This window comes from Ornithorhynchus anatinus, chromosome 3 (assembly GCF_004115215.2).
Source record: "Ornithorhynchus anatinus isolate Pmale09 chromosome 3, mOrnAna1.pri.v4, whole genome shotgun sequence".
Taxonomy (NCBI): Eukaryota; Metazoa; Chordata; class Mammalia; order Monotremata; family Ornithorhynchidae; genus Ornithorhynchus; species Ornithorhynchus anatinus.
The window spans coordinates 42,684,458-42,697,111 of record NC_041730.1 but is presented as its reverse complement, the minus strand read 5'-3'; the positions used below and the strand labels follow the sequence as shown (position 1 = coordinate 42,697,111).

The following is a 12,654-nucleotide window of genomic DNA, read 5'->3' as shown; positions in this document are numbered from 1 at the left end:
GTTTCTTTAAAATGTAAATTAATGCACTCCACAAACTACATACAAGGTTATTTCATCCACCACTGAAAATATTTACAGTTCTTTAAGAAAAAGCAATAGCTTTTTAACAGCCTACATTAATAGTAAAAATTGGTACAAGTCAAATGCTTACAGGTACAAAAACATGAGTTTCCTTTAAAAGTCTTTTCACTGAAAATCATCATTTTTCTAAATTTTAAATGGTCTATGAAGCTCAATATCATTTAACTACACTATAAATTATTTGCAAAATTACCTTTTCTTCTTCCAAGACACACATCTTTACTTGCAACTTGATTAACAATGGGGGGGAAAAAACACATTGTTTTGGTAAGATAACAGTATGTGGTCAACAAAACAAAATAGATATTTTCATTATAAAGACTATGGAGGCACAGTTTTCTCTTGGCTGAATTAATCTTCCAAAAATATATTTCTTCTTAAAAGCTTTAATAATAATGAACTCAGTTATTCCCTTGCAGCTACAGAGGATTCTGTAATACAAGGACAAAAATTTCAGAGAAAGCTATTCTTCTTGTATTCTCAGTTTGAGTCAAGATTATGCCAAGTTTGAACAAAGTATCTCTGATCAGGAGCCAGAAGGTTCCTCAGCCACTTGCAAAGATAAGATGTATATATTTTATAAATCAGGTATATATCTCAAAGATATATACATTCTATATATCTATCCATTCTATCCACCTTTAAACCACAATTAAGGTCACACCTTATTCATGAAAACTTCCCTGATTAAGCCCTTTTTTTCCTCGGCTCACTCTCCCTTCTGCTTTGTCTATGCACTTGGATCTGTGACCTTTGGACATTTGATATTCACCCCACCCCCTCCCCCACAGCACTTCTGTACATATCTTTAAATTATTTATTATAAATTATTTATTCATATTATGTCTGTCTCCCCCTCTAGAGTCTAAACTCTTTAGGGACAGGGAATGTGTCTGCTAGTTCTGTTGTATTTTACTCTCCCAAAAGCTTAGTACAGTGTTCTGCACAGTAGAAAGGACTCAGTAATTGCCACTGATTGATTGACTGACTTTGTGAAGTGCAAATCCAAAAGAAATCAAATTCTTCTGATTTAGAGTGACAAATTTGAAAAAGCAAGAAAAAGCAATAGTTTTGGGGTTCTTTTTAATATGGTATTTTTTAAGCACTTACTATGTGCCAGGCACTATATTAAACACTAGGAGTAGATACAAGCTAATCAGGTTGGACACAGTCCATGTCCCATGTGGGACTCACATACTTAATCCCCATTTTACAGATGAGGTAACTGAGGCAAAGAGAAGTTAAGTGACTTGTCCAAGGTCACACAGCAGACAAGTGGCATAAACTGGGATAAGAGTCCAGGTCCTCTGACTCCCAGTGCTCTATCCACTGTGGCAAGTGTGAGCCTCATGTATCTACCCCAGTGCTTAGTACAGTACTTGACACATAGTAAGCACTTAACAAATACCATAATCATTATTGTTATTATTATTATATCTGACAAGTATACCATCATCAGTGACTTTGATCATGGAAGCAAAAAAGCACTGCTCAAGAAGCTTGTGGAAGGCAGCGAGCTAGGCATGCCATAGCAGATCAAAAATTGGGAATCCTGTTACATGTTGAAGTGGCCAAAATTAAGGGAACTGTAAAAGGGCCGGTTACCTGTCATTGCCAGGAGACCAGTGGGGAGAGATGTTTTACAAAGCAATCGGGCAATTATCCTGATGCAGCACAGAATTCAGAATAAAGAAAACTTTTCTTTCCCTTTCTGCCAGAGGGGTGCATTGTTGAGTTTTACCAAGTCCAAAGGGGAGATTCAAAATCAACATTATGCAAAATACAATAGGAATACATTTCTCTCATTAGGGGCTCTTATTAAATACTAGAGAAGGGAAAAGAGGTCAAGAAGAAGGAAAAGATGATAAATAAATGTTTTATAAACAGGATATGCAGAAAGATTAGTTAGTTTTGGTTAGCCAGACACTATGGACTATAGGTGGGAAGATTACTAAGGCAATACAATAGCCTGCACCAAAAAAGCAATGACACATCAATTATCCTTCCTGTCAGGACAAAACTGAAGGTTGTCACAACATTTTGTACCTAGGGACAATCAGAATCAATGATCCAATAAGACAGAGTAAATTAGGTATAAAGAACTTCCTGATCACAAAGTCGAGAGATAATGGAAAGGTGCACAAATGAGAATAGCTCCTTTTCCAGGATGTCTTTAAGGAACAAGATAAATAGTAAAAAATCACTTGCAAATGAAATACTCATAACGACCACTTCAAATGCCCTAATTTCATGGATAACTGAGAGGCACAGAATCTTCATCATGTCTTTGATCCTGGGGAGAACGCTTACTCTGCCACAACCCCAATTCCACTGGGAATGTTCAACAATAACGCTCAGCTCAGAGTCCAAGCCTATCGGGTATTGAGATGAACTTTCACAGATACAGTAAACTCTCCCAATTTCAGGAAAAAATTAAGATAGCTGAAAAAGCAATAATTAATATTTAAATAAGGGAAAGTTTGCTACACCTACTGTTGTGGGCATATAAAATGGTAAAGAATGATCAGGTGCTATTATCAAAATCTGTGCTTCAAGGAACACTGCACCTAAACCATTCTAGCAGATGGGTATCTACCCTGTTTCTATAGCTTTCAAAGGAAGGAAAATCTAAAGCATATTTAGGTAGCTGACTTAAGAAAAATTCTTACTATCTAGGAATTAGCAATTATATCAAAGCTAGAGGTCTTCTCAATGTAATTCATGCCACTTCCTCCTCTTGGTCTCAGTGGTGCTCTGCTTTATGTAGTCATTCTTGGTATAATAAAAGATAATTGTCACCCTCTAGACTGTAAGCGAATTGTGGGAAGGGATTGGGTCTACCAACTCTGACGTATTGTGCTGGCCCTAGAGCTTAGTATAGTGATGACGTTTCAAACTGATTAATTTGTTTTTCATTTCAAACCCTAATCCTGGCAATGATAAATCATTTAGCATTCCTGTGTTTCACCATTCTTACAAGTAAAATGAGGAGAAGAGCACTTGGTTCAGTAGAAAAATGACCAGAAAATAAGGAAAATAATGTAAGATCTTTTCCGATAATACATTCTATATTGGCATTAGACTGAATTAAAATAATTCCTTTTTAAAATTTTATCAAACTTTTTTTATGTTAAAGAAAGTCTACATCCCCAAATAATAGCTAATCATTTTGTTTTCACTTTCATTTTGGCCAGAGTCAGTCTAAAAGGAAACAAAGCTCTAACAATTTGTCACTCAGAGAGGGAAGCAAAAATTTTCAATGATGTGACCCTTGAAAAAGGTCTGAGATAAAAAATGTCTTGGCAAAAAAACAAGGAATCTTTTTTCTCATGAGACCATGAGAAATGTTGGCGCTTTTTACTTCACTTATTTTGAAACAATGTTAAGAAATCTCTGGTGTGGGTTCTTAGTAAAATTTGTCTTTATGTAGTTACCTGCTTTTTGAAAACTCCCATGGCTTCTGTGTGTTGTTTGGCTAATGTTTCTTTCTGATGCTGAAGAGTTTCCTGTTCCATAAATTTTTAGAAGTTTAATTTAAGAAAACACTACCCTTCAATCATGCTAAAATAAGACATTTTGTATTTTATTTCTATAGAACTATTAAAGTTTTATCAAATGTTGATCATTTGAACTAAGAAATTTTGTATTTGATTGCCATTCCACTATAAAAGTCCAATTTTACTTCACAAGTTCAGATGTACTATTCTCTTTTAGAGCTATAATGGTTTATTTTCATAACTTTTTGGCATCTTTAGGTTATCCCTGAAACAACATGTTATTGTTCTGGGTGAGAAGGCAGATCAGGAATCTCTCCAGAGGTACTGGCCCACAGTCATTCAAACAGCATGCCATTACCACCTACTATTAAACATTCTGCATTTTCTGGATTTGCAGGTACTACATCTCCCACCATTGAATAGAAAACCTTGACAAAAAAAGTTCACTCATCTAGGAGCCTCAGTACAGCAAGTTCATTTTCAGTCTTATGACTTTCATTTGAGATTGCAGGATATCTTTGCTTCTTAATGTATGACTTTTTTTTTTACCCAATCTTAACTATTACTCTATTTTTTAAAGAACAGAATGCAGTTTAGAATGTGTTAAAAGTGGTAATCTGGCAAAAATATTACATACCTTTTGCCACTGAAGCTCTTGCTTTTCTACCACAAATTTACTAATTTGTTCTTCATACTGAATTTCAGCTTCCTAGTTTTAAAGACAAAAAAAATTATAAACTCTTTAAAAAACAAACCATAGATAAGGAAAATTAAAGCATAAGATTGTCATCAGCTGTATCCAGTTTTTCATATTTTTCCCATAGAAAGCAGCAGAGAGGCAATTTACAAAAAAAGGCAGCTATTTGGAATGTTTTCATTGGTGGTTTAGTAAAGCTACATGGCCAAGTGAAAAGAGCGTGGGCCTGAGAGTCAGAGGAGCTGGGTTCTAATCCTGACTCTGCCAATTGCTTGCTGTGTGACACTGGACACGTCACTTCCCTTCTCTGTGTCTGTTACTGCATCCATAAAATGGGAATTAAGACTGTTAGCTCTATGTGGGACAGGGACTGCTTCCAACCTGATTGACTTGTATCTATCCCAGCACATAGTAAGCACTTAACTTTTTAAAAAAAATTTTAAATAAAATAAAGTGTCTTCTTCTGTGACTAATTCATCCTGTCAACTTTCAATGTGAGACAAGTAAGAACTTTTCTAGGCTTGTGCTCATCCAAGGATATAAACTTAATTTTGCATTAAATTTGTTTAAAGGCATACTTGCTGCACTACATGGAAAGTATCTCGTGGTCTGAAGTGAAGGCAGGGAATGCAACTTTTATTATTATGATGATGATGGTATTTGTTAAGCACTTACTAAGTGTCAAGCATGGTTTTAAATGCTGGGGTAGATACAAGTTAATCTGGTAGGGCAAGAGTCCATTGTCCTACATGGGGCTCACATTCTCATGAATCCGAAGTTGAGGGTCTTTCACCTAGCATTTGCTCAATAAATGTTTGCTGTAATGAAATCATTGGTGATGAAACAGTTTAAATATTGTATCCAACATATTCATATGAAATCAAAGCAGATGAACTTTAAAAAATAGGGCCAAGTTTCTAAGATGAAATATTGTGCCAAATTTAACTCATTGCAGGCAGGGAACGTATCTGCTAACTTTAATGCATTATATGTATTCTGGTAAGTGCTCTTCATTTACTATGTATTCAATATATGCAACTGATTGATTATATTCATTCAGTCGTATTTATTGAGCACTTACTATAAGCAGAGCACTGTAGTAAGCGCTTGGAATGTACAATTCAGCAACAGATAGAGACAATCCCTGCCAAACAACAAGCTCACAGTCTAAATGGGGGAGACAGACAACAAAACAAAACAGAACAAGAACACCACCTACCATGCTGTTGGTTCTTAATAATTACTACAACAATCTCATAAACAGTTGGTTGGAAAAAGTTGCACCAACTCCAATTTTACATTGCTTCCCAAACCCCCATAAATGAAGATCTGTCAGCTTGAAAACTATTAAAAATTCTAGTATACTAAATTAATAATGAATAAAAGCCACAATAATTCTAGACTGTTGTGATTATTTGATAAAAATTCTATGTGGAATACTATATTTTATAGTATTCTTTTTTATAAAACAATACTTTTTTCAAAGGTCCGGATTATTTTACTTATTCTGGATTTTTACTTTTTTCTTAAAAGGTGTTTATTTTTTATTAGATGCCTTAGGACCACAAGGGTTTAAGTGTTTTCACAAAAACAATAAAAGAGGAGTAATTTGATGGTTTATTTACTCGTTATAACCTTTAGAAAGTGTCATGCTTTTTTGAAGTGTTTGCTTCAGGCTGTAGTTTTACAAGATGGGCTGTGGATTGGCCAGGCCCCTTCAATTCTTGACCCTGAACAAATTTAGGAACCGAGTACAGCTGGCTCTTGTCCAAGCAGCCAAAACTGCAGTTAGATACTTTTACTATCCTTTTCTAAGTCATAATCCACCTCCTACGAAATTGCACGATTCAATTTTTCATGCTGGTCAAATAGTTTTCACTTTCCAGATCCAATAGTTCTGTGCTCTGATTAGGGACTCTCAATGTTGGGCAGCATAATAAGTTTAAAGAATAAATGGACTCTTCTCCAGCAATCCTTAAAATAATCACTTTAAAAACACTATTCAATTTAATGTCTAGATATGGGTGCTGAATTTTCTCTTACACATTTTACTATGAAATAAAAATGTTTTACCATCTGTGTTTTTTTTAATCTGTTCTGAGTAAGGTTTAGGCCTGCATTCTGAAGTCTTCAAATAGGAGACTCTTGTATCACTGATTTGTGTCTTTTGATTCAAATTCCTTTCACCTACCCCTATACATGCATTACACGTAATTCTGCTAGTCACTAAATGTAATATACCATAATTGAAATATAACTTTTTAAGCTGCCACCCCTTGGCAATTCTTCCAAGGTGCTGTTTCTATCTTTCCACCATGGCCTCTAGATCCACATCACTTGTCCTTGCAGAATTCCCTACCCACCCTCTTAACCCTCAATGCTAAAAGTCACACCCTGAAAACTGTGCTCTCCAGAAAACTCAATTCCCTTGCCTCCCTGTTCTTCTGTTCCTCTCTCACCCATAGCATCCAGCCTGTATCACCCCCACAGTCCACTTAATCCATATCTACCCTCCTGCAGTTGAACACAACTGGTGGGAATCCAGCCCTGGGCTGACTTTCCCACTTTAAATTCATGCAGGTTTCTCTCCTGTTCAGCAAGTTCTTTCCTCATCAATCCTCATGCCTATTACCCCCCATCAATCTTCCAAATCTTTAACTCTCTCCTGAAACCCACAGTGTACCAACCAACTCCCTCACTTACCCCTGATGATTTCACCACTTTGTTCAGGAAAATTGATACCATCGGGCATGAACTTTCCATTTTATTTCTAAGCACATAGTACAGTGCTCTGCACACAGTAAGTGCTCAATAAATACAATTGAATGAATGAATCTCCATCACCTCCTCCTCCTCTTTCTGCTCCTACCAGCTGTTTCTCAAGATGGAGTCCACAATCTGCCATCTAAATCTATTCCCTCTTCTTGCCTCATCCCCTTACCTCTTAAAAACATTTGTTTCCTCTCTCTTCACCTCCCTTTCCACTATTTTACATCTCTGTCTCTCTCCATCAGTTTCTTCACCTCTCCTCTTTTGTGGATCACATAGCCCCCTCCAGCTAACCCTATCCAAACATATTCAATTGATTGTATGCACCTGCTGTTTTCACTTCCTCTCCACCAACTCTTTTCTTGACCCACTACAGTCAGGTTTTCTACTTAATTGAGAAAGCACTCTTTAAGGTCAGCATTGACCTCCTCAGAGCCAAGTCTGATGGGCTCTCCTGTGACCTAATTAGCTTTGACTTCCCTAACACCTTAGACACTGTAGACCACTTCCTCATCCCTGAAACACTTTCAGCTGACCTTGATTCACCAATCCAGGACACACCTGGTTCTCTTCCTACTTCACTGATCACTTCTTTTCAGCCTTTTTCACTGGATTCTTCTCTTCTACTTTTCTTCCCATAACCGTGTCTCACAAGGCTCTGTTCAGGGTACCCGACTCTTCTCACTCTCTCAGAGAGCATATCTGCTCATATGGCTACAGCTTAAAACTCTGTGTGCATTTCTCCCAAATTCTTAGCTCTGATCACCCTCTGGCTATTCAATCTTACATTTCCTCTTGCCTCTAAGATATCTCCACTTCGATGTCCTGCCAACATCTTAAAATCCACTTTCTAATGTCTAAAACTGAAATTCTTTTCTCTCATCACAGCAAAATTAGACCATTGTATCCATCTCCTCACTTGTCTCCATACTGCCCCAGCCTCTTCCCCACTCCAGTCTATTCTATACACTGATACATACACAGATCATGTACCAAAGTGTCACTCATCATGCATCTCTTTATTTCTCCATTTTGTGGGCTCCCATCTTCAACCACATCAAGTAAAAACTGCTCAATCAATGGTATTTATTAAGAGCTTGTGGTGGGCAGAGCACTTCCCTAAATGCTTGAGACAGTTCAGTGTAACAGAGTTGGTAGACAAGTTGGCTGTCGCAGTGAGCTTACAATTTAGAGGGGAAAACAGAAATTGATGTAAATTACAGATATGAATATAATGTTGTAGGGTTGAGGAAGAGGTGAATAAATGCTGCAAATCCAAGGGCACCTGATTGTCCATTTCACATATTAGTTCTCTTCACCTGCTGCTACCCTGATTATATCTTGTGCTCCACCCAAGTTCAGTTTATAATTGTATCTCACTCTTAACTCTCCACTACTGGCCTCTCATCCAAGATGTTCTCCCAATCTGGAACTCCCTCCCTTCCTTATACACTCCAAATTCATTCATTCAATTGTATTTATTTAGTGCTTACTGTGTGCACAGCACTGTACTAAGCACTTGGAAAGATGATAGCTCTTTCAAAGTCTTCCTAAAATCCCATCTCTTCTAGGAAGTCTTTCCCAATTAATTCTCAAAATAATTCTCAAAACTTCAGTTGAGTTAAAACCCAATACCAACCTAGGGCATTTATGTATTTTCTTCCTATCCTAAGCAGTTAATTATATATATTTGTATATTCAATCTACCAATCAGCTATTACATCCCATTTTTTGTACTATTTCTGGTACTATCCACAATCTTTATCCTGCCCCTACTTTTTGTAAATAATTTTTGACTGTTTTCCCCTTTAGATTATCTCCTTAAGGGCTGAGAATGTGTATCTTGCTTCAGTTGTTCTCTCCCAAGCACTTAGAAAATGCCAAGGGTCAGATGAAACAAGGATCAGTTCACAGAAACCTGCTCTCCCACTATGCAAGGGGAATAGAGGTGGGAAACACTAAAAGAAAGTCAGTTTCAATAGCAACAGTAAAACAAAAGCAACTGAAATTAGTGGTTTCCCATATCCCATCCCTTTCCCATGTCCTGTCCACTTCTACCTGAGCAGGGTCATGATAGAAGAAGCTGAAGCCAGCAGTCTCGGTAGCTCCTGCTCCATTCAAATGCCAAGGCCTCTGGAGAGATCCCACCCATCCCTGCTGTGAGTTTCCTATGGGCAAGGTACTGTTTTTGAATTATCATCCTTGTACTCTTTCCTAGCTTTTACAATGTTTTGCACACAGTAGCCACCCAAATACTATTGAATAAATGAAGAAATGTCTTAATATTGTACTAGGTGTTTGGATGGTATATTCTTAACCTTTAGCTTCCAAGGAGAATGATTTTTTATTCAATTAAATTATATCTAATGATATATAGAATAAATATGGAAGTGTTTTCATTTAAATATATTTTAAATTTGTTTTTAAAGTCCTGACTACATTACTCTAAAGTAAACACATTCGATAACAAATGATAATGCATGCATTTATTGTAAAATATCTGTGATCAAATCAGTAGACGAAAATAAGGAAACTTTCAGACCTCACAAAAATTATAAAATTCATTTTTTAAGACACGAGTAGGGTATCAGTAGATTTTCCTTTCTTGTCCACACCAGGGGGAAATAATAAAACTCATAGCACTCTTTTACATTTAAAATCTTAATTTTAACAGGCTAGGACTCTAACCAAATATAATAAAGAGGTCAGACTGTTTAAAAAATGTAAAGGGCAGTGGGCCACCACAGGATGAAAATATATTAGCCTGCAGGGAAAACTGCTGGCCAGCTTTTGTGATAAATTATCAAAAGAAAAGACCCCTAAAGCCTATTTTCTATTACAAATGTGCTTTCCAAAGTTCAGTTCAGTGCAATACACCACTGCCATAATTTGCAGAGAAAACATGACACGGCTTTGACTTTTTGCATGACAACAACTGCTCTACCAATTCATATAAAGAATTTAAAATTTTCACCAAAACTATTTTTGAACTCCAGGACTAGATGTACAAAACTGCTGTCCAAAATACCCAAACTATAGCCTATATTTTATTTCTTAGTTTTATGTAAAGGTATGTTAAAATGTATATCTTAATCATTGATACTAAAGGGTACTTCATAATTAATTACATTTAAAATGTACAATATTTTCAATAAACCTCATATTCCTCTAATTATAAGTAGCTTTTTCCAAAATTGAATAGAAATGGAATAATCCTATTTTTGCTTTATAAAGTGTACCTGGATTTCAATTTAAAAAAATTATTTTCAATTGATATATTTCATTCCATCTCTTTACTTTTCTATAACTCAACAAATTGTTCTCCTTCCCCTCTTAGACTGTGAACCCCATGTGAGAGAAGAACTATACCTCACCTGATGATCTTGTATTTACCAGCATTTAAAACAGTCCTTAGCATATAGTAAATGATTAATTACTATTAGTAGTAGTGGTAGCATTAATTTCCAGAAATCTATGGAATTTGTTCAGTAATACAATGTTTTCCTTGTTTCTTAACCAATTCCAAGTGAAACAAAATTTCCCCTGGCAGTTTCTCTTTCTCAAGTGTCATGTGTAATCTGGACTTCACCTTCCTTCTGCATTTTTATATCAGCCCTAAAAATCTAAAATTGTTAAAGAGCACCATCTGTACTTGTTCCCTAATCCCTTTATCCCCTCCCTTCATGGGCTTCCATTTGTCAAGAGAAGAACTTGGTCTCTAATATTAGGTCCCCTCTTGGGATAGGTGTGGTAGGCCAAGATGGCTAGATAAGATACTGCCATATTTTCCTTCTTCAGCATACATAATAGTTTCTGCCTTTCTATTTCCCCCAGTCTGTTCCCTGCAATGAGCATTTTAGGTGGTCATTGAAACTAAATTGGAATATGAACATATAATAATAATAATGGTATTTGTTAAGTGCTTACTTTGTGTCAAGCACTGTTCTAAACGCTGGGGTAGATACAAGGTTATCAGGTTAGACGCAGTCTCTCTCCCACAAGGGGTTCACAGTCTTTATCCCCATTTTATAGATGTGGTAACTGAGGCCCAGAGAACTAAAGTGACTTGCCCAAGGACAAAGAGCAGATAAGTGTCAGATTAGGATTAGAATCCAGGTCCTTCTGACTCCCGACCCATGCCACACTTTTTTCTGAATGATGGTCTGAGATTTCTCAAGGCAACCAAAGAGACCACTGCTGTTTTTTCTGCCTGGAGCCATACTTGCCCTCCAAGAGAGGCTCATTTATATGCCCTGACAGTCACTCTTGGATTGGCTGGCTCACCTGATGACATAGGATGGAGTCCAGCCAACTCCAGGTGAGTTTTGGGAGATGAAGCTGACATAAGGCAGGGTTAAAAGATGGAAACACAGAGGACAAGAATCTCTTTTTGCCTCCCTGCTTCAATTGGTTCTGGAAGTTGGTTGGTTTGAGAGAGGAATGGAGAATGCAAACTGGAATGTAGTGGAAGAAGGGAATGGATCAGTAGGAGACAGAGATGTGACCAAGTGCCTTAAAAATCAATGGTCAGGAATTTCCACTTGATGTAGACAGAACTGGGTAGACACTGGAGGTTTCTGGGGAGATATGGACAGATCACCTTGGCTCTCAGGCTAAAGAAACTTTGTAAAGTGGTTGTTTCTAAATCTGGGGACAATCCAGATTAAATTATGTTCCAGTACCAGACTAGGGGTAGTCTGTGGTTGACAGAATTTTGTTTTTAAAAATCTCTATTGCCTAATTTACTGTTGCTCTTAACCTACTTCAAGCAAAGAGTTTGGTGTGGGTACTTTTGTACATGTAGTGAATACTATAGTCTCTTTTCTTTAAAGAGTAATGTCTGGACCATCTGTGCTTATCTCACTAACTCTAGAGACCATAGTACTGCTTGGAAGAGTGAGTTGAGGCTATTAATAAATCAGTCATAATTGTTAAGTGTTTACTATGTGCAGAGCACTGTACTCAGCACTTAGAGAGTACAGTATAACAGAGGTGGAATACATGTTTCCAGCCCACAGGGAATTTACAGTCTAGAAGGGGAGACCCACATTAAAATAAATTATGGTTATGTACATAAATGTTGTGGGGTGAATATTAAGGATACAATACAAACCCCAGTGCAAGGGTGATGCAGAAGGGAGAGGGAGTAGAAGAAATGAGGGCTTAGTCAAGGGATACCTCTCAGAGGAGATGTGTTTTAATAAGACTTTGAAGGTGAGGAAAATGGTAGTCAGTTGCATATAAAAGGGGAGGAAGTTCCAGACCAGAGGCAGGATATGGACAAGGGGTTGACAGCAATATAGACAACATGGAAGTTCAGTGAGAAGGTTGGTATTAGAGAAGGGAAGTGAGTGTGCTGAGTTGTAGTAGGAAAGCAGTGAGGTAAAATAGGAAGGGTCAAAGTGGTTACTTGTGCTTTAAAGTGAATGGTAAGGAATTTATGTTTGTTGTGGAGGAGGATGGGCAACCACTGGAAGTTCTGAGGAAACCTGGGTTGAATCTTTTTTTAAGAAAAATGATCTGGGAAGAAAATGAAGTAAGGATTGGAGTGGGGAGAGACAGAAGGCAGGGAGGTCAGCAAGAAGGCTGATGCAGTAGTTAAGGTGAGAT

General features: G+C 37.1%; 1 protein-coding gene across 1 annotated transcript in view; it reads right to left on the bottom strand.

The window, feature by feature from the left end:
• Window positions 1-12,654, bottom strand: part of CCDC73 (coiled-coil domain containing 73) — an 89,206-nt gene that overhangs the window by 49,311 nt on the left and 27,241 nt on the right. Inside the window, exons 4-6 of the mRNA XM_029059844.2 lie at window positions 4,216-4,287; window positions 3,516-3,587; window positions 275-310 (exon numbers count right to left, since the gene is read on the bottom strand). Coding sequence (XP_028915677.1) covers window positions 275-310; window positions 3,516-3,587; window positions 4,216-4,287 — 180 coding nt within the window. The remainder of the gene's footprint in view (window positions 1-274; window positions 311-3,515; window positions 3,588-4,215; window positions 4,288-12,654) is intronic.